The sequence below is a fragment of the Meleagris gallopavo genome, chromosome 6, assembly GCF_905368555.1.
Source record: "Meleagris gallopavo chromosome 6, MGAL_WU_HG_1.1, whole genome shotgun sequence".
NCBI lineage: Eukaryota > Metazoa > Chordata > Aves > Galliformes > Phasianidae > Meleagris > Meleagris gallopavo.
The window spans coordinates 3,214,785-3,237,381 of record NC_139409.1 but is presented as its reverse complement, the minus strand read 5'-3'; the positions used below and the strand labels follow the sequence as shown (position 1 = coordinate 3,237,381).

Genomic DNA, 22,597 nt, shown 5'->3' with positions numbered 1-22,597 from the left:
GTAGGTATGCCTTTGTGAAGACGGCTGTTGCTGTTAGCAGGGACTAGGAGTTGTTTCCCAGTTGCCACTTTTCTGATGTGCCTGTCCCAGCAAGGAGGGCTAAGAAACATCCTTTTTGCTTTCTGCTATCTCCTGTGATCCTCTGCAATGTACATCATCTTTCAGTGCCTTGATTTCTTTATTATTTTTATTTATTCTTTATAAAACAGCACCTGAGGGGAAGAGCTTCTTGTTGTAGGCAGCATGCTGGTAGTTGGATTTTTCAGAAAAAGGCATAAATAGCAAACTTCATGCTCTTGAAATTGGAGAGGTGGTGGTGAAGACCTAAATGTGACACGCTTGATGGATAGGGAGGCTGCTGTTTGTTTCAATGAATTTCATTTAACTTTGCAATATGTTTAGAGCGTGAGAAGCTTGAGGATGAAATACGAGATGTTTATTTTGGTTTACTTTTTGTTGGCTATATATTACTGTTACCAGTACTTCTGAGAGAATCTGAATGCTGCTTAAGTGTGTATGCTGTCTTACAAATGTGCTGAGTGGGTGACAATTTCAGATCTTTGAATATGTGATATTAATGAGGGGGAAGATACCTCTGAAAATGTTTTACTGAATTGCAGAAACCAAAGTCAGTGTCAAATCCAGACAGATTCAGGCAGTTAAAGCTCTGTTTGTAATTTGTAGTTCCTGTTTAACAAAGCTGTAATGTGATTTAGTTTCAAGTGTCAGTGATTTTAATAGTAATGTAACTTTTATTCTCTTGCACGCATACTGGTGTAGTTGTCAATTATACTTATAGAAATTACAGTATCAGTCTGGCAGGGGGTTTTGTAGAGCTCTCACTTTTCATTTATTGTGTCATCCAAGTAACTGAGTACCTTGTGATAATGCTATACAATGTAGTATATCTGTAAATTATGCTACAATACATTCAAGACTTTGAGAAGAGTAAGAATGAATAAGCAAGTGATTAAATCACCATTACATAATGGTTGTTCATAAGGAATTAAGTCATGGAACATAACTGGTCTTTAATACAATGGAAGCTAGCACTGTGAAGGAGATGTTGCAAGAAACAATCTGACTCTTTGGGTACAAGAAATATCTTTGGGAATTTGGGAAGAGGTGCGCATCCAGATATATTTCATTTAATTTACAATTCCAAACTTGAGATTGTTCTGCTTTGATCAGGTCAGGCCTTAAAGCACATGACAGCTCTGTCTTTGCTTGGATTTGAGATACTAATGAGCAAGCCTTATGGGATTAACTTTGCATCATCAGGTAGCATCACAGGCTCTCAGGAAAACGTGGGCTGTCAGAGGTGTAATGAAATTGCCATTGCCCTGGTGTTGTCAGTTCAGCTGAGTAATCAGTTCCCTTGGCTCTTTTAAGCCTTTGCCTGTTCTGCTGCTTGCTCTGCTATCATACCTATTGAATTGCTCCACGTGCCAGGCCAGCAGCACCTCTTCCCATACCTCTATGGCATCTTTTCTATCTGAGTGTATTTATAATTTGTTCTGGGAATATGTCAGCTAAGCATTGATAGCTCAGAGTAGGAGGAGAAGGACCAGCTATTTCATGTCACTGTCATGGGTTTGTGTTGATGGCCTTGTTGATGCTTTCTGGATTTTCTTTATATGGTGATGAGGTGGGGAATGGAAGACTTCTTACATGATAGCTTCCCAGGAAAAAGGGATATGTGAAAGACTCAAAGTTGATGAAAACTTCGTGGTTCCTGTTATTGGTAGGTTCTCCACCATGCAAAATTATGAACATGGGTGCATGAATGTGGAGTAATCTAATTAGAAAACACCTGCCCTTAGAGCAATATCCAGTGAGTTAATGCAGTGCTCATTTGAAGTTGATACTGCTGTAAATCACATGCTGAAACGTTATGAGAACATTCTTAGAAGGGGAGGCAGTGCTGTTATGGAGCAGATGATATTACTGGCAGCCCTGTTCAGAAAGGGTGAGGTGTGTGTTTGTTTGTTTTTTAGAGGAAAATAGTTAGGAATGGTTTCCAAATTTTGTAAACCATCTGCAGCAGTTTCCAAATCTGTGTTGTGTAAGTACTCAGAAGGATATAGTGAACGTACTGGAAACCAGCTGTGGATAGGATTCATTATTTGAGTGTTTGTAATGTTAGGTTTTATATGTTGTTAAGGATTCTCGCCTAATTTTTTTTTTTTCACTTTCATTCTAGTTTCTTTTTCTGGCTTTGAAGGTGTTGCTGCTGTGGAAGAGGATCTGAACAGCGAGCTGATGAACGAAGACATCCGTATCCACAGCTGGCCTTGTTCTTACTACTTGGACACCAACAAGCAATGGGTCTCTGGCAGACTCTCATTGACCCCTGTTGCCATCAAATTTACAGCTGACAAGACTGGGGAGGTTTTGGTCAACTTCCATCTTTCTAGTATCAGTGAGATCAAGAAGGAATCATCAAATTTAATTTTCAGCTCTCTTACCATTTTGGAGAAGAACACCAAGCACTGGTTCAGTTCTTTGCAGCCCAGCAGAAATGCTGTGTTCAACATCCTTGAGCACTTTTGGAGGGAGCGGTTGCTGTCAAGTGAAGGCACAGGAGCAGAAGCAGCAGCCTTGCAGACAACAAAAGGAAAAGAACTGACTGGGTTATTGACTGGGTCGCAGAAAAGGCTGGAGGATACAGCGAAAGTGCTGCATTACCAGGGCGAGCAGTTTGATAACATCATGAGAGGACTCAACAAGATCGAAGGGGATATGGATGTAGCAGACAGGTATGGTACTGTAGCATCTTCTGAGCCAAGTAGTGGTTGTGGGATTGTATGCCGTAAAAGAGAGCTACAGAAGTCTGGAGGAAACCAAAGTGATGATTTGCAGTAAAAGTTTAAGCCTGTGATGATCTCTCGTCGATTTAGTTCTTGTTGAGATGTTGAGCAACATCTTGATGTTGCTTCTGTATTTCTGTCTTTCCTCCTGTCTAACATTTCTTCTCTCCCTGGATAAATTATTTCCATATGTGTTCTCTGTCTTTCAAATGACTTTTCAAGCCCTTCTGAGTTTTATTTGTGATTGGCAGAAATGTTCATCTTTGAGAGATCTCAAACAAGTCTTGTTATGAGAAAATTGAAAACTAGTTACAGGAAAGATACAAATTAATACCCCTGCTGAGTGACACACTCTAATTAATGATTTTATCAGGTGTCCTAGAATATAGATAAGTGTAAAATATTAGAAGTTTCTTTCCTAAGTCATGGAGTAGCCTATGTTGCTGTTACATAGCGAACACAACCGAGGTTTGGCTTTTCTGGTGGTTTGTTTTGTTTTTTCTCCAAAGGAAATGATGAATATGGCAGATCTTCCTTCTTGGAAATAGTTTCCTAGAGTTATCAGGTGACAGCCTCAAAATAATCTTTGGTTTAGCTAGACTGCATTCGTTTTTCTGTGAATTCAACTTCAAGTCAACTCTTGAAGCTGCTCTTGTATGCAAAGTGTGTAGTTGAGGGCTTTGTATTTGCTGTTAGGGGCAGCAGTGAGGACTGTGTGGTGCAGATGCTGTCAGGGAAATGGCTGTAGATGGAATGCAATGATGGAATATTTGTGGTAATCTCAGGCACTCGGTGACTAATTGTTTTTGAAAACAGAGTCTTAAGCATTGAACTTAGGCAACAGAGCGGAGCTGTGGTGAGATGTTGTGTGTCTTTGGCTGTAGCAGAACTCATGAACAGTGAGTGGTTGGTGTCACAGAGTGTTTCAGCTTCTTTATTTAATGATTGCCATTTAAAGCGAGTTACTCTATTTTGTGTGTAAGCTGGACTCAATAGCAGTCTAAAATAGACAAGAAGATTAGTAGTATTGTCATGTTTGAAGATCTGTAGCTATGAGTGTCTTTGTGGAAGCTCTGACACCTGCATAAAGAAACAAACCCACTAAAAGTTCAAACTGGTTGTTCTTGGAAGAAGCATTTGTTTTTAGAAAGATATGTCTCAAGGAAAGTGTTGATTTCACATTGATTTTGGTGATACTCCTCGTGTCCTTTAATGAAAAGCCAAGACAACGGAAAGCTTCAGCAATAGATTTTAAAGTTTTGTAGCAATAAACAAAGAGTAGGAAAATAAACAGCTGCTCATTGTTTTTGGAAGAAGGTTTTGTTTTGGGTTAAGATGTGCTGGGAGGTATTGCTTGTCCTGCTGAATCTGAAGAGCTAAATGCTTTGATTTTAAAAATGGAAAAATAAAGGAAGACATTGACCAAACGTTAGGTGATGCTTTATTTTATCTGATCTGTGTGGGTTTGAACCAATTTCCTCACAGACTAACACAAAGTTGGGAGTCATAAGCCAGTCTGTTTTCCCTTTCACATGCTTTTTAGGGAATTCTAACACTTGTTTTAGAATACATTGTGTAGCTTGATTCAATAAATCCATTCTCCCTCCCACTCCTGACCGAGGGTCTTCTAGTAAACAGATGACATCTTTCTTCATCTTCCTAAACAATGTAGAAAATGGCTATGTTCAAAGTTCACTTGATTGTTGCATGTTGGCTAATTCAGACTATTAACATAATTAAATATGCAGATGTATCTTATCTCTCTAACTCTTGCAGACTTTAGAGGCTTACTGAGAAATAACTATAAGGATGAGATAATTCAGGGCCATTGTACACATGTAAAAGATTTTGTGCAGACAGGTATTAAGAGGGAGCAGATTTCAACGTGTATTAGTTAAAGTTTTTAATAGCAACACCAATATGGTGGGGTTGTCTTTGATAAAACAAGCCAGGCTCCTTTTTCTGTTTTCATATGTTTAAAACTTTGATTAACTTTGTGCCTTTATGTGTGGGCTTTTTTGGGGTTATTAATTCTGTTCTTGTGTGGGTATATACAGCTGCTTTCAGTGGAACTGTGTGCAGATAAGCAGAACAGAGTCTGACGTGCTAGCAGATGTTCACAGACCAAAAATAAACTGATTCCTTATAAATGTATTGCTATGAGAGGACAAGGTACTCTGGTTGCAAACTTTCATGTGTATATAAAGACTGATGTCCTGGTTTGTTGATACAGGGGGGTGACTCCTCCATGGAAGGCCAGAGAAGTTGGCTGGAACCTTTGTCAAGGCTGCACAAGAGAAATCTTGACTGTAAATCAGACATTGCACAGCCAGGAAGTTGGTCCCTTGGGAAAGGAGGGAGGGGAGAACGAGGGGATAAAGGGATAAAAATTAAAGCTAAAACCTATCAAGAGTAAGTTACCACAGTGTAAATAGAGGTTTAGATTTGTCACATTGCAGCTGTTCTCAGTAAGTAAACACACGTGCTCTTTTCTCACCGTAAATGTGATGAGGGAAGCTTATACTGCAGTAGGAATTTAATGACTTCTCATAGGTTTGGACGCAGGCATAAGCTGTCATTGACCTGGAATACCTTGTTGTAACTCTTTCATTAACCAAGAGGCCAGAAAATGCACTGTGCTCTGTAGGAGTGAGATCAGGTCAGTTTCTGTTTAGTTACGACACCTAAGTCAGTGCATGGCTTTTAATTTGGAAGATGCTGTGAGCTAGCAGTGCTTAAAGGGTTTTTTCACTCTTTCTTCATGCTGAACTTAAGTTGAACCTCATACTTTCAGAATTCAGCCCTAAATCTGTGACACTGTGCCATTTCAAATTGTGTTAGTGCAGAACTTTGTTACGTCTCTTTCAATGTGTCTTTTTTTCCCCTTAAGGAGTGTCACAGCATTTTCAGAGGGCAGCAGAGAGCTCCCAGACCCATTGCTCATCTTGCATGCTGTCAACATAAATATGATGTCCATGCTTTAGCTGGGAGTATACTGTTAAAGCAATTCATTCTGCCTCTGTCTATGTGGTTTACACCCAGGGTGCTTTCTTTTCTGCTTTTTCTTGCAGATGGATTTCTTTAAGTAGGTCTGTTTAGGAGCTGGTGCGTAACTTTGGCTAGTAAACAAGGGGTTCAGTTAGTTTCCACTTTCAGATTGAACTGTATTTAAGTCAAATTAAACAGGATCTTAAAATTGCAAAGTCTTCTGTAGAGGCATTCTGATTCTCTCATGGAAATTGAATCGTTATAAACAATATCTCGAGGGCATCATTGTGATATGTATTTCATCAGGCATACCTTCTGTGTGAATTAAATAAAGCTGACTTTCCAAAACAGCAGTGAAGCACAAATACTTTATATTTCATTCCAATAAGGCTTGTGTCTCTAGGATTTATGACAGTAAATAGTCTTCTTTAGTAAGGACAATGTTTTGTTAAATTGTAGTTAGTTTGGCTTCATAGGGGTATCTACTGTAGCACCTGCCTGGTCATTGGCAGGGTTGTTAGAGCAGTGGAACGGAACGAAATCAAATCAAAACCCCCTTTTCATTCATTCCTCCCCACCTCCTTTTCTTTCTCTCCTGTGGAAAGGATGCCTAGGAGGCATAGACCTGATGAGATCTGTGATACTGATCTTTTTTGGGACAGTATCACGTGAAAGGATAATGGGCCAAGCTGACAGAAAATGTAACAGAGGGATCATATCCAGTATTCACAAATTCTTCCCTCTGGGTGTAAATAGAATGCACATAATGCCTTTCTTGTCTGCATTTGTTGAGCCTGTGCTCAGAACTTTGTACTCGTGTTTGAGCTGGCAGTGGGAATTTGGGACTGGGGGGCAAAGCGAAAGGTGGCATCAGCCTATGGGAGGGAGGTAGAAGGGAGTAGTAAAAGGCAGCAGCAATGATGACCAAGTGTGGAAATATTGAGCTGAAAGGCAGTGTTAGCTGAAGAACAAATGGTTGTAAATTGGCCTGAATAAACCCAGTTGGAAGTTGGATTTGTCACTTCTGAATGGTGAGATTCTGGGATCGCTTTCCAACGTGTTGGCAAATAAAGGAAGGCTGTTGTTGAAAAAAGATGGATTGTGGTAAGATGTGAATAGGATTGAGAAGCAAAATAGTGGAGGGCTGGAATCAATATGAAGAGTTGTTCGTAGATGCAGTAATTTGCTTTCAGCTGGTGGGTAGCACAGCCTTCCTACTGGCTTTTCCCTTCTAACAGTCTCTTCTCTTCGCTAGGTTGTTGACAGAACTCGAATCTCCTTCTTGGTGGCCATTTAGCAGCAAGCTCTGGAAAGCACCATTGGAAACGAAGCCAAAGGAAACTGCCACAGTTTCCGATTTGAAGAACCAGGAAGGAATCATAATTAGAATTCCAGTTATTATCACCCACAGAACAGACTCAAATGTGAAGCCAGGAAAACTCACGCTCTTCGCTTCTGGCCTGGAAATCAGTGACTGCAATTCTCAGGTCATTCACCGGTTTGAATCAAAGGATGTGGATGATATCAAAGTTCACACGCCGTATGAAATCAGTGTCCGTCAGAGGTTTATTGGGAAGCCTGACACCTCTTACCGACTCTTGTCAGCAAAGATGCCAGAAGCAATCTCTGTCTTAGAGATGCAGTTTAGCAAGAAGATACAGTTTTTAGAAGATGCTCTAGGATTTGTTGGTGCCAGGAAGTCTCCTCAGGTAGATTTTGGCACCTCCATTTGGCAAGCAGGTATGTGACAGACAAAACAAGCCATCCATAATTGCTATTGCCAGTATCTAGTGTTTCTAAGTAGCTTTCAAACTCTGAATGGAATATTCAAGTCCTCTTTACCCCCAGCCCAGTGGTGAGGCCACAAAACGTAAGGTAACAAAACATAACTAACTACCAGTTGACTTCAGGCCCTTCTGCCAAGAGAGCAAGGGTGAGGCTAGAGCTAACAGAAGTGCTGGGGACATTTGAATATGGTTGGATTTACTTTCTCCCAACTGCACTAGCAAAAACTCCAGATTCTGAAGCTGAGGTGTCTCTTGAGGGCCTGACAACTAGAATATGCCAAGCTGTCTTTAACACTGTAGTCTCAGCTGGTGTTTTCACCAACTCCACAACGGTTTGTGAAAGGATTAACTTAATTTGAGTTTCAACTACTGGGCTGTGTTTTAACTTTGGTGTCATTCTTTTTTCCTGTGGTCACCAATTCAGTATTGTGCTACTCTGGGGAAGGGTTGTTAGAAACCTATTCTCCTCTTTTGAGTGTGTGCTTCTGAGTCCTCTGCTGTTACTATTTTTCCTTTTGGCAGTTTGCAACTGGAAGCAACATTTAATATAAAAGGTTTACAACAGACTTCCAGTCCAGTGAGTTTTCAACTAACTTAAAAGCCAGCATTTTTATTTCATAATAAGTGAAAATAAATGTATTTATTTAAGAAGTTCCATTGTTTGGATTTAGAAGATTTTAGGTTTCAGATCAGGTGAAGGCATAATTTAAATCACTGTTTAAAAAAAATAAAAATGCAGGAGAGGCTTCAACTCCTTCACAACAGTAAGAATGGAAACCTTAAGCTATTGCTACTTCTAAAATTCTGGAAGAGTTGTGTTTCTGTTCATTTCTTGTTATCCAAACCTGAATTCATTTGCAAAGCTGATTAATTTTTGTCTGTTAAGAATTTATTTCTGTCAACATTTCCAAATCCTTTTTTTCTCCTAATTGTTAGTGACCAAAGAGCAAATCAGTGGATGGATTTATTCTCAGTAAATTAAAGTAGAAAAATGCTAGACTAAAACAATAGGCAAAACTAATTCTAAGTACAAAGCTACAACTGGATTTCAGCAGGGAGGATCATGTTCTCTTGTTGACGAGTCATCAAGGGCCATAGCTTGGAAAAGCTTGTTAATTTTTAGGGAAGTCTCTGGGCATCTGGCACTGAAGTGTCGGCACAACAACTTAGAGGAAAAACAACCTGCTGGTTTCTTAAGCACTGAGTTATTCCAGCAAATTGGTGTTCAGTTCCTGATGGTCTTAAGCCTGGTTACATAAAATAATTGGTTATACAGCCCTACTGTGCTTAATTTCCCCACTGCTTTGCTCTGTTTGCATCTGAGTCAGTGAGTCAAGGATATTGCTCTCCTACCCCCACCTGCATTCTGGCTGTTTAATTTGGAAATGCCAGCAAAGAAAACGGGAGGTTATGGAAATCCTGACTTGTGCAGCTCCACCAAAAACCCTTGTTTGTTCCTTCCCTGGTCATGGCTGCTGCCTGCAAGATGTCACTAGATGGCAGTCACAGACTGTGCTTTACCCAATGCTTATTTTCCATGGCTGTTCACATGCTGCAAGTACAGATGATGATGGTTATTATTGATCTGATTTGCTGCTAAAAGCAGGGGGGAGTATTCTGTATTATGTCTTTGAGTCTGCATAAACTGTGTGCGTGATTTCAGGTACAGCAAACGTTGATTCAGAGGTGTACAGGAGAAGTAGAGGTGGCTGGTAGTGTTCTGTGCTGCAGGCAGTGCAGCTAAGGGATGTGAACATTTCCACAACTGTCATCATCTTCTCTAGATCCTGTCTGCTTATGCAAGTCCTGCCTTAAAGCTGTGCATGTTGCACATTTGTATAAATAACTGCAACAAAACTGTTTTTCCCCAAAAGTTTTGGCTTGATTAAGCACTTCACAAATTCCTATTCTTATACCCACTCGATTATCTGAAACAACTTCTAGCTGCTTTGTACTTCTTTCCTGACTGTGTGTATGTTTGTTTTTGGATCCAAGCTGCAAAGAGTGTTTAAATGCTGGAAGGAGCACAGAAGGGATTGTTTTGTAACAGAGGCAATTCTGTGATAGATTAATTCCAGTACTTTCCTCACCATTAATGGCTGATAACAGTCCCCCTAGACTAAAAGACACAAGAAATCTTTGCTTGTCTAGGGCAGTGCTGTCTTAATCCTATAGCTGGAGACTGGCATTTACAGCTTTAGATCTCTTTCAAAACTGCTGCCTTTTCCCTGCTTAGCCACAGTGACTGTGTTTTCGTTCTTAGTAGTTTACAGCACTTTGCTAGTTACTCTGTGGAGGCAGCAAGTCCTGCAAGCCAACTGGATGTAACAGAGCTAAACACAATTGTTTTACTGCTTTTTAAATATTTCAATATTTCTGGCTCTTTATTCATTCTCTCCTTCCCTTTTTTTTTTTTTTTTTTGTTGTTTGTTACTAGAAATTGCTGAGAATTGTCAGATCTCCTTCCCCTGTTCCGTTCTTTCTGTTTGCCTTTGTCATGTTCCCCTCCTATTCTTGTCCTCAGAGCTTAATGGGAGTGAAATGAACAGATTTTTTGCTTTTAATGAAATAATTAGCATGCAGGGACACTCAGCTGATAAGAACCATGCAGAATCTTGTCTGGCTGTTCGCTGCCATAGGAAGGTCTGTCATTCCCTCCCTACTTTCCCTATTGAGGGAGCCCATGGCAATAATATACCATAAGCAGTGTTTTTTCAGTGCCTGGTTCCTAGCCCTTCCAAGTACAAAGAGCATTTGCACAGAGTAACATAAGTACAATGAATGATTTGCTTGTCTTAAACCTTGACGGTGTCTGAGTCCAGTGAGTCTCAGACTGATAACTGAGTATGCCCAAGGATTAAGAAGGAGCTTGCAGTAATTACTTGAGAGGGATTTAAGGTTTGGTACTTCTGATTTAGATTTTTGTCTCTGTTTTCATGGAGAAGTAACACTACCCCAGGGCAGTTAAGTGAATGCTGCCAGCCAGCCAGCTGGGCACCAGCTTGGGCCTGGCAGGGAGCTCTGACTTGTGATATGCTTTCTGGCCTGATGTCCTGAAGATTTGCTGTCGTTGTCTTGCACAGGTCAGGCTGTTTGCTTGCAGGTGCCAGTGGTAGCATTAGCTTCCTTCCTTCTCAGTCCCTCTTTAAGTGGGAGAACTTTGGAGATGTTTGGAGCGTCTCTAGGAGCCAAGATGTGTGTCTTGGGTGTTTAGAAGCCATCTGCATCAAAAATAACAACCTTTCCTTGCAGCACGTCCCTGCTACCCCACTGGGCAGTATCAGATAGTGCAATAGGAGCTGATGCTTTAAATAAAGGACAGGTGGCATGTTACACCAGGGACTGCATTCATGCTGCCTAGCTGGGGGTGGCTGTTAGCGTCAGTGTTGCCCTTCTGCTTCAGGGGTTCACTGGCTTCACTCTTTGGCTCTGTCTGTAGTCCATCACTTTTAAATTCTTTAATTAAAAAGATTAAAAAGAAGCAACGGGTGGAGGTTCTTAGTTTATCTGATCGAAATTGCGTTGCTGCTGCTTGCTGTCTGTTCATATGCATGCCCACAGCTCAGAATGAACTCATTCTTCAGGTGCAGCCTTTAAGAATGGTCTTTCAGCAGCATGCTTACTTGTTCAGGCATTGTACAAAATACAGCTTGAATCTTTCCTTGGAGAACTTGGCTCAAAAAACAAGGATGGGTCTGGTGTATCTGAATGAGCTTGTCCTCTTGCAGACTGCTACAGAGCAGAGTTCAGCCTGTTTGATTCTGCACTAGAGTTCCCTGTCATTACAGGAGATGGCAGTCTTTGACCATGGGAATTTCTCTTTCAGCCACAGGGCTCTTGGGAGGAGTGGTGCAGCCCAGCTCTCCAGTGGGAGGCAGAGAGGGAACCGACAGTGACCAGGTTCAACTGCAGAAGCATGAGAAGATCTCTCAGGAGGAGGCAAAAGAGCTTAAACAGGTATAAGTCAAGATAACTGACTTGGTTTTCTCCCTCCTTATCCTTAGCAACATGCATTTTCTCCCTTCATCAGAAACATAGTCACAGAATCATAGGGATTGGAAAAGGACCTCTGGAGTTCATCTAGTCCAACACTCCTGCTAAAGCAGATTCCGTGGAGTCAAGTGGTAGTCATTGTCCTTAACAAAATACTCACCTCCCTAAACTTAAAAAAATAAAAACTCCATCAAGTTTGTGATTAAAATACACTGACAACTTTCTATTTGTTCTTAGCTGTTTTGGACAAACTGGAGCTTATTGGCGAAGTATATCAAAGAGAGGGTTAATAGCACAAGGAAAATCTTTAAATTTAACCTGTTTTATCTGAAGATTGAGAAGATTAGCAGATCATTTTTTAGCTTGTGTGTTTTTCCCTTTGCTATTTTACTACTTTTGGTGAGGAGTAGTAGTTCTGACAAGAAGTGCTCTGCTCAGTTTTGTGGATGTTTCTGAAATAGATGAGTGTTGTGAGCACACAGCAATGAATTAAGCAACTAAAAATGAAAACGTCTTGCAATATATTCATAGATAATCATGAAGAGTAACCAAAAGATAATTGGGTAGGTGAGAGTTTAACCTTTGCAGAAATTTTGTGTGTGGGGTGGTGGACTAGAAGCCTTGTTAAGTGGCCAGTGTTATTTAAAACAAAACCCTTTGATGATTAACTGAAGCCTGAGAGAGAATTCTGATATTTATTTATACTGCACCAAGCTGAGAATTTTTAAACCAGTTAATGATTTGGGGTAAACTTTGGGCAGGGGTGGGTGGGGAGGGGATCTGAATGCCAATTGACAGCGTATGAATTGGCCTGATTTTTTTTTTCCCCAGTAATTGCTGAGCACCTGTTCCTTGAGAATCAGGCCTTTTTAATCATCATTCCACTCATTAATAGTTTTAAAATACATTCAGTAATGCCTATTAAACTCCTGTTCATTTTTCCTGCTAGAAAATGCCTCATAAATGTACCCTTTTAGACCCAAACTTGCTTAATTAACCAAAATAATCAAGATCTTTTGAATGAAATATCTAATTTGGGCTTTTTCAGAATCAGAATGAACTAGTCACGTTCTAATTGCTCTCTCTTTTCCTCAGCTCTTCAAGAGCTCGTTTCTGTGATCTGTCACTTTATCAAAAAATAAGCATTTTCTGATGCTGCGTTGACCTTTTGGAGGGTTTTGAGAGACTATTACTCAATCAGAGTTGTACAAATATCAGCAATCCATTAATCATTTGTACACGGACTTTGTGCAGCTATTAGGTATTCAGAAGGGCTAGTTGTTCCTCTCTTAAATGTCAGCTTTTCAGCACTATAATTCTAATTTGCAGCCAGACCCAAAAAAGCTGAATATTATTATAGTAAGGATTATTGGTCATGTAATGCTTTTGAAGGCACACATTTTGCTGTATCTTGCAAGAAAAAAGACTCTCTAGGAATGGCTTCCCCAGAGCCAGTTCTTGACAGCTGAACAGCAAACAACCTTGGTCGGTACTTGATGTTATCAAAGCAGTTGGCTGTGAATAGAGAAGCAGAGGAAATATATGACGGGGAGTTCAGCATCTTCCAGCAAGCTGTGTGAACTGGGGATGAAGCCTCCTATCTAGTACAGACTGGTGTTTCTAGCTGTTGCCAGGAATTCTCCAATACACTGCTTTTTTCTCAGTGCTCTGGAGCTTAAAACAGAATCAAGTAACTCCGTGGTGAGCTTTAGAGAGGAAGGAGGTGTAAACGTAAAGAAGGAAAGTGTGATCAAAAATGAGTAAAAGTGGATTTCAGAGGTGTGGTGGAGGTTGAGGATCAAGGGCAGCATCATGGTAAGTGCTGCACAGAGCCTTCTACCTATTGAGCCCCCATTGTTAGGGAGGGGAAGGTATTGTAACTACATCCCAGAAGGACATTTAAGTCCGTAAGTCATTTCAGCCCTCGGCAAGAACTTGTCTTACATTGTTGCAGCTGCTTTCAGGGAGTCTCTTTGCACCACTTCAACTCCTGCTTTGTCTATCGGCAGCAAAACATTTAGAGAGCAGATAGTGGAAACAGTTACGAAAGCAATGCATTAACAAGCATTGAAGTCTATGACATTTGCCACATCACACTTCATGGGTGAATTAAGTGTGTTGGAGGTCCGTTTGTTTAACCATAGTGGGTTTTTTTCTGAGCAGTTTCCTTTATTGGAGATTCTTTGGTTGTCTGTAATGTAAGCATTTTTTTTAATATTAAAAAACCCCCACAAAACAGGGCCAACACCCGAGAACCAAAACAAACTCACAAAGCCCAGTACAGCTCTGCTATGTTCACCTAATTACTTACTATGTGATTAATAAGTAGAACTTGCTGAATTGGAGAAGAGAAATTTGCAATGAGCAGATTAACTGTTGATAAGTCTTTTCTCCTCTCCTTCAAAAAAAAAAAAAAAGAAAAAGTAGTTGCCATGATAATAGCAGTTATTTTGCAGAAGGAATTGTTGAATGATGCTAAATTCCTCCCATTAGAGCTGGAAGCGCTGGATGGTCTGCGGTTGTGACTGGGTGCCTGAGTAAAAAAAAGACCTCACCAGGACGTTTGTGTTGAAAACACAGTCTTTAACATAATACAGAGTGGTGATGTGAGCTATGTTCCTTAGCTGTGCTATAGAGAATGAAGAAAGAAGCCTGCACAGTTCCTGTGGTCTCTGGCTGAGCCTCTGCCTACCGCCTTGCTGTGGCTGACATAATGGCAATGGGTGTGGGAGGGGATGCAATAATATTAGCTTAAGAGGAGGGGGAGTAGTTCTGTTCTGTAGATTTTGGATTTGTTTTGCCAAGCCAGTGTTTTCTAATTTCCTAAACTCTTCCTGCCAAAGAACTGTTGTCTTGATATTTAGTGTGTCTGCACATTGTGTATGCCATGAGGACAGATACTATTAAAGAAGTTAATCCCACAACATCTGGAAAAACATCACATCCCAGTGCATATCTTTAGCATTTACTTCCTAGATTATTCTATTTCAATCTTTTGCTCCATTCAGAGACTCTTGTGTGTTTAGTTACCCTTCTATCATGCCATCATCTCAGGAAATCACAACCGTTAGGTCAGAGAAAAAGAGTTTTGTGGAGGAGCTGTTCACTCCAAGAGCTAAATTCCAAATTTGCTCATAAGATGGCCTCGTTCCATGGCCAAGAGCAAGCAACAGGCAGCTGATCTAAGCAGCCATGTGTCATGATCGTGCCCTGGATTTTGTTTATGAAAGCACAATCTGGAGAAAGAGCTGAGGTTGTTGTAACAGTTGCTATGCATTTGCTTGTGTGTAACTTAAATGTTTTGTGGTACCAAAATAAAAGGTGATAGTGATTCCAGTGAAACTGGCTTTGTCACAACTGCTTGAATATATATATATTTTGTCTAGATGAGACCAGTGCCACCCTCAGTGCTTTGTACCTGGGGGCCCTGGGCAACCTGGTCCAGTATTAAATGGGGAGGTTGGTGGCCTTGCCTGTGGCAGGGGGGGTTGGAGATTCATGATCCTTGAGGTCCTTTCCAATCCGGGCTATTCTGTGATTCTCTACTCCCAAGTAACAGAGAAAGCAGATAAAATCAGATTTCCATATCAGTCCAGAAAGAAAGAATGGGGAAATCAGACACTAAGAATAAGGTAATAAACATAAACAAAATAATGGTCTTTTCTTGCTATTCTAATAGCCACTGACAGCAATGTAAATCCTTTTTTTTTTTTTTTTTTTTTGTTGTGCAAGTTACTCTTGTTACATGAGGCTTTGACAAATCTCTTAGTGGATTATACTGCAGTGGTATTGCAAGCTGTTGTTCCTTTCTGCCTCCCAGCTCCCTTCCAGGTGCAGTAGGAGAGGATATCCATAGGCCCCTTATTTATTTCAGTGTACATCACTCACTTCCTAATGTGGGTCTGAGCTTATAATGACACTTCAGATTAGATTATCTTAAGTGCAATCCCACTTTTCAGCTTTCTTCCATTATATTCAGCACAGAGGTGAAGCATTGTGTCAAAACATTACAAGTTATGATCATCAAAACCTCTTTTTACACCACACTTCAGAATAGTGTGACAATTGCTTCCTAACAGGTGAATTTGGCCTGGGAGCCTGCATCCAAGAGCCATGTCTGGTTTTCTGTACTCTGCTTTCACATTCAGCCCTCATCTGACTTGCACAGGGAAAGTGAAATGGGTTAATTGAGGATTTCAGAGAGTTCAGACTCAATTGGAAATACTTTCTGCACTCTGACACTTTTTGTATCTTATTTTTACCACTGGATGCTCAGCGTATTGAAGTGCTAAATCATATTTCACGAGCCTTAGATAACTGTTAGGATGACATCTGGAGACCTAAACTGAGGTCAGGTCTCCGTGGTAACACCTTTGGCATGCAGTCTTTGTGTGGTTGATGCTTTGGGTTTAGGCATCAGGTGATGTGACAAAGTGGTAATAGGATTAAGTACTGAGGAAGATCCTGAGGGCTTGGAGTCCTCTGCTGTCATTCCAGCTCTGTCTGCATGGAAATTGTTTGCAGCCTAGCTGATCATTTCAGCCCTTTGTTCAGCAGAAAGGGAGAAATGGGCAGTAGTTGAACTCCTTGAGCAGATAAGCTAAATCACAATCTCAGTTGCATTGCCCAGGTTCCCACAAGTTTAATGAGAATTCAGGGTTGCATAGCTCAGGTGGGCACCTGTTCATAAAGCAAGGCATAAGTCTGCTATGGTTGAACACTTGACACAGGGTGTATTTCTGAACCTTGACAGGGTGTATTTCTGTTTTATAACTTTATTAATTAACAGTCTGTTAAGACAAGCAGTGCATAGGCAGATCTTTCAACGACTTAGCATACTGCATTGAGTTTTTGGGATATATTTGCATTGCTGTTTTCACAGTGGCAATTTTGCACATGGGAATACTCAGTAACTCACCTGAAGTGCACAGAAAACGTGTGGCAGAGCCAGAGAACAAGTCAGACTTTCCAGATTGTAATATGGTGACACAAATTTGAGGCTGCCTCATTGCAAGATTTACCAGTGCCTGATGAAATATGCCTTTAAAATGCATCTTTGGTGGGATCGTACCTGCCCATCCACTTTGTGGTTGGTTCATGGCCCAAGATATGTAGTGGTACAGAAGGCACTGCTGCTGTGAGCAGCTGACAGAACTGAAGCAGTGGTTGCTAGACATCTTGCCATCATTTCACTTTGCAAAACTAGCGACCAGTTTTGGCCAGATATCAGATTCTAGTAACTTTTGCCATCAAGCTCTGTGGGCTGTGTGGAAAATGCATCTTAATACTTTCAGATCCCTTTGCTTGGAGTAGCAATGCTCATCTTGAACAGTCGAAGCTGTGCTGGACAAAAGGGTTAAGAGATTAATTGCCAGACTGTTTAAGGCAAAGAGAACGAGCAGATGAAAGTGAGCTGCTTGCCTTTTATTTTTTTCGTGCAAGTATAATGCACAGTCATGGCCTGCTGTGTTTCAAAGCAGAGTATAATTGGCAGGTGGACTGAGCAGAGCACTGTAGCTGACTGAATTTTCATTTTACTGCTTTCGTATTTTAAAAGCTTTCCTGTTCTCAACAATTGTGTCTTTTTCTGTATTTTAAATGTGAAGTATGCTCTAATGAATGCGAAGCCTATCAAAAGCAATCGGGTTTAGAACTAAAAATAAAAATGTTTTTCATGGCGAACCTGGACCTTTTTTTTTTTTTTTTTTGCAGAGATATGACTTATAAATTGTATGCTTCTTGGAGAGGTGGGAAGGGGAGTGTCCCTATTCCTTTTCTGCATCCTTTTGTGCCAGTGCCCACCTTTGAGTAGGTGTCATGGAGGAAGCACTGATCTTCTGCACTCACCTCAGCAGATCTCACAAACTAGGATGGGCTGGGTGAGGACATGAATCATGAAAGCTGAGCTTACCACGCTGCAGTGTGCAGGGACATGTTGAAAGAGAGGAGAGACCTCATTCCTAAATTACCACCAGGATTGGAAAATTTGTTGGTGTGGAGTCTGAAATCTGGTAGGCGCTTTGTTAGATGAATGTGGAGGCTGGCCCTGCTCTAAACCAGGAGAAGTGGACCAGAGGGCCTTTAGAGGTCTCATCCATTCGTAATTATACTGTGACATGAATGCAAGACTGCAGTCAGTGTTGCTTGGTAGGATTTATTCTGTGACACTGTCCACTTTATGCATAAGTATTAGAATTTCAAAGCAGGGACTGAGGTGGAAACACATTCTAACTTCACAAATCCAGGTAGTTAATTCCTTAGGAGGGGCAAGACCACATCCCAGCCCCATTTCCTGGATCACACACAGGATAGAATTGATCATGTCGTTTTTCTTTTTGGTGCATATCCTACACACATCTACTATCTCCAGTCTGGGGAATTCAGGCTTGCTTTACTCTTACAGTGGTAGGAACCTGAAGCGTTTCATTTGGGATCGAAGCAGAGTTTTCTTCACTTGTAGTTTTGGTTAGAACAGAAAAAGGTAGATTAGGCTTGATCCATGATTTGCTTTGTATTTTTGCTTTGGCAGCCAAATTGCAAAGCCAGTTATTCACGCAGCTGTATTTCTAGCTGCTTGTGATTTATGGAAAGAGCTGAGAGATATTTTATGAGATAAATCCCACTATTGTGGCTGACATCCAGCCTTAGTCAAAGAATTCTGACTGCATAAAATTCCCCTGCCATTCCAGTTAGATATAATATTCCTCGCTGCTTTTCTCAAACCAGTAACTTACCTAGCTTCAAACAGGGGGATTGCTATGGAATTCAGCCCCATCTGTGGAAAGAGGGGCTGCTGACATTTCATAGCAGTTTTCTGAGGGCTGATGCTTTCTCTAAAAGAAAAGCTGCTCTGTGGTTCTATGAAAAACAAGAACTGGGTTTGCCAGTTATGAAATCAGTAAAATAATAGTTAAACTAGTGTATAGAGTCTAATTCCTTTTCTTGTTTTACCAGAAGCCACAGATCTATTGTGAACTACACAGCCTATAGTTTTAGTATCTTCAGTGACATTGTGTAGCTGCTTATGTACCACTACAGTTGATGATGTGGGCTGTTAGAGCTGAGAGTTTTTTTTCTTGGGGATTATTATTCAATTGCTCATATTAATGAGGCAACGTGGAGCTGGCTGTGGATGCCTAAGGAGGCAGATCATGTAGACCAGTAGTGATAGCAGAGACAGCTCCTTTATAATCTGAAGGATTTGAGAGGTTGCATTTCCAATTGATCTAACATGGCATAGGTCTGCTTTTCAAATCTTCCTTACAGAGTCGAGGGAAGGCAGCTGGGTCTTGCCCATCAGGCAAGTGCTTTAAGTTCATACCACCAGGTTTATTAAGGGAGTAGCCAGAAGTGGGAATAAAAGGTCATGCTGTAACTCATGCCTTAAGAGTGCTGCTGAAAGGAGCCTGTGTTACAGAGCAAGAAATGAAGATCATAAAATCACTGAGGTTGGAAAAGACTTCTAAGATCACCAAGTCCAGCCTCAGCCCATCACCACCATGCCCACTAAACCACCTTGCTCAGTGCCACATCTACACATTTCTTGATCACCACCAGAGATGCTGACTTTGCTGCTTTCCTGAGCAGCCTCTTCCAATGCATTGCTGCTCTTCGTAACTCTGCTATTGGAATCAGTTGTGTGAACCAATGACAGCTGAAGTTTAACAGGTCTAATAGGTTCAGTGTAGGGCATTGTTACAGATGTCTTCTCCCCTTAGGAATGCATCAGGTTGGCTTTCTGCTTTCACTTCAGAGGCTTCAGCCCTTTTTGGACTAGTATCAGCTTTTTCAGACAACAGAGTTTCTTGGTCATTATGGAGTAGCTCAGGGTGTTTGTTCACATTCCCACATACAATTGGTAAATTGCTAAGTGTATTATAAATTGGCTGGTTGGCTGTATAATGTTTAGAGCCTGGAAAAGAGTTGTTGGAGGTGCAACAGTTGTTCCTCATTTTCTCATCTGAATATACATCCCAGGGTCCAAAGGGAACTAGGTGATATGATTGCCAAGCCACACTCTGTCATATTGGAAAAGTCATGGTGATCAGGCAAAGTTCCTGGTGTCTGGATAAAGGGAAGCATTGCTCCCATTTTAAAATGGGAAGGAAGGAAGGAAAGTCCTATTAACTGCAGACCAGTCAGCCTTACCTCTGTGCCTTGTGAAACAGATCCTCCTGAAAGTCATGTCAAGGCACACATAAGACAGTGAGGTGATTTGAGACAGCATAGCTTCTCCAAGGGCAGACTGTGCATGACCAGTCTGGTAGGGCTACATCAATAGAGAAGGGAAATTTGTCCAGAGCACTTCAGGGCATGACTACAAATTATTTGGTCATCCAGAGCAAAGAAGTAAGTAACTGCCTTGCGACTGTTACACTGTCAAAGAACCATATGGTTTTTTGCTCAAAGCTCTCAGTCTTTTCTTCCAATAGATACTGAAGAAGTTGAAGAGCCTTGCCTTGGAGACAGAAGCAGAACTGGAGAGACAGGATGAAGCTCTGGATTCCATCACTACCTCCGTTGACCGTGCAACGCTGAATATCGACAAGCAGAACCGCAGAATAAAGAAACTGACGTAGCACCCAGAGGAACCAATGGGGGTGGCATCACGAGGAAGAGGGGATCAGGGAATAGTATTTTTAAAGACTGTTTCTGCATAGACACTTTGTGTGGGAGCTGCTTGCGATGTTGTCTGGAGTGCGGTGCGGTTGATGTCAAGTTTCTGAGAGTTCTGAATGTGTCTCCAGACTTGGATGGTGATGGTTGGCTGTTTTAGGATGAAAAAGGCCAAATCTTTTAATCACGGGTGAAACAGTGATAGTGGATTCTTGACTACAGAAGATCTGTAAATACAAAGGGATTTGATTTCATCTGAATGAACTTTTATGCTGCTTTTTATGTTGTTGCTTTTGAAAGGTTTGTTTTGTTTTTTTTTTTTTTTTTACTGCAACAAAGGAGGGAGAAATGAACTGCACGTGAGACTACTTTAGATGATTACAACCTATTAATTCTCTATTTCTTGCAAATAGTTAATAGCTGAACTGAGGGCCAGATGTCCAACCGCAAGTCATTGAGGCTTTTTTTTTGTGTGTGTGAGTTAATGCTGAGGTGAGCAAACGATGGTGATAAAACCTTGTGTTCACTGAACGAGTAGTTTTAATAAATTTCAAACGTATTTTTAATGTGCTCAGAAATTTTATAAGAATAATTAAGGATTAGTGGCCACAGCTGTTGTGCCATGTCCAGGGAAATCAAGGGAAGAATTTTAGTTAATACGCATGCATTGGTACAGACATTGACTTACTGAAGCATTTCTTTCCCATTGGATGAATATTTTACTTACTTACAAGCAGTAAGTGTCAAAGTTAAATATATGCTGCTTCTTTCCAAAGAGGGATCGCTGATCTTGATGAACACCTACACCTTTTGCTTTATTTTTCACCTTTGTACCTCCGAATTAATGAAGGAATTGATTCTGGAATGAAGGAAGGTATTTTTTCATGGATGGATTTATTCAGTGCATCTCTTGTAGTTCGCTGTGTGTATTGTTCTCTTGCACATAGTGGTTTTGTATTTTTGATAGTGGTCTGATGGATTCAATGTCCTCAGAACATTGTGAACATAGCATTCACTTAGTGTGGTGCCTGCTTACTTTGTTGGGCTTGGGCTGCCATATCTGATGGAGGCTAGTGGAAGGCATTTGTACCTTTGCATCTCTGCCTTCAGTTTCCAGGAATCTCCCATGCACTTTTCTCTGACTCTGAATGGAAACTTCATGTATCCTGGGGAGCATCGTCTGGTTTTTGTGCATCTGCTCCACATTCATAGGTTGAGAGGCCAATGGCTGGAACCACAGGCACCTGCATATCATTTTGCTGTTATGCATCTGTCTGCCTTCTGATTATTATTTATTTGCACTGACTGGTGATGAAACATTTCAAGACTTCTTTTACTTCTGCATTTCTAAAATAAAAGGGAATATTGCCAATTGTTGTCTAGGAGATTTTGTTTACAGTCAGCTCCACTGAATCTACAGGACAGTGGAGATGCTTTCCTAACTTACTGGATACTGTGTTGGAGGGATTCTAGGTAATGCAGCCTATGACAGAGTATTTGAAAGGCAGGATTGCTTTTTTTGCCCATTTCATTGAATCCTGCTGTTGGCAAGCTATTTTCATTCAAAATAGCCTGTTGTAATCTCTTCTTTTTCTCCCCCAAGTGTTTTTGTATTAAAAATATCTTCTTGTATTGCTCTCAAATACAACCTGCAATATTTTTAAGTAGTGAAGCTTTGAACTGTTTATTCTACTGATAGCTGATGTGAAAATTTCCTGTTTCAGAGTAACTCAGCCTACTTTATAAAGAAATGCACAGTAGATCACGTAGAGTATGTTGTTTTCAAGATCTTACTCTACCTTGTTTTGTATTGCTTCATATTAGCTTATTAGTATTGGAGGAAGTCGTGCTTCTGCACTGCAAGTCCTTCATTTACAGTCAAAGTTGTTACTGGCATGCACTTTACCTATTTGCTGAATATGGTGATTATATGTACATACACTATGTAGTGTGAAAAAAAACATTGTCTGGGATTCTCTTTCTTGTTTGTTTCTGATACCTAACTCACTGTTGTTTTACTGTGAAAGTATGTTTACATAACTATGTCATGAATTTAAAAATACACTTTGCACAAAATGTACGTTAACTGACCCTGGTGCTGACTGGGAATGGATCTGTACACTGAATTAGTTTAGATCAAGACTGCCAAAAGCAAATGCCAATTACACAACATTTAGCTTAGCATTCTTTGTGCCATATTTTTACTGATGTAATTTTTATCATGAGCTGTTGCATCTGACACCATATCTGTGATTTGTGTTAGTCTGTGTCCATGCTAAAACAAAATTGTAATACGATTTGTAAGTAGTGACCCATTCTAGAAATGTACATTTACCTCCTAGAAGAGTTTCAAATGCCTGGAGGAGTTTCACTCTGTAATTTATTAAATATATTGAACTGGTA

At 40.6% G+C, this 22,597-nt stretch overlaps 1 protein-coding gene across 6 annotated transcripts in view; it reads left to right on the top strand.

Annotated features, from left to right (window-relative positions):
* SNAP47 (synaptosome associated protein 47) overlaps nt 1–22,597 on the top strand; it is a 26,132-nt gene extending 3,535 nt beyond the window's left edge. For 3 of the 6 annotated variants that reach the window (XM_010712284.4, XM_010712281.4, XM_010712283.4), the window contains 4 exons: nt 2,204–2,759; nt 7,054–7,538; nt 11,412–11,542; nt 20,011–22,597. In XM_010712284.4, the coding sequence (XP_010710586.1) occupies nt 2,263–2,759; nt 7,054–7,538; nt 11,412–11,542; nt 20,011–20,157 (1,260 nt within the window). In that variant the 5' untranslated portion in view covers nt 2,204–2,262 and the 3' untranslated portion in view covers nt 20,158–22,597. The other 3 variants (XM_019616200.3, XM_085226896.1, XM_085226897.1) reach the window with 2 other exon arrangements.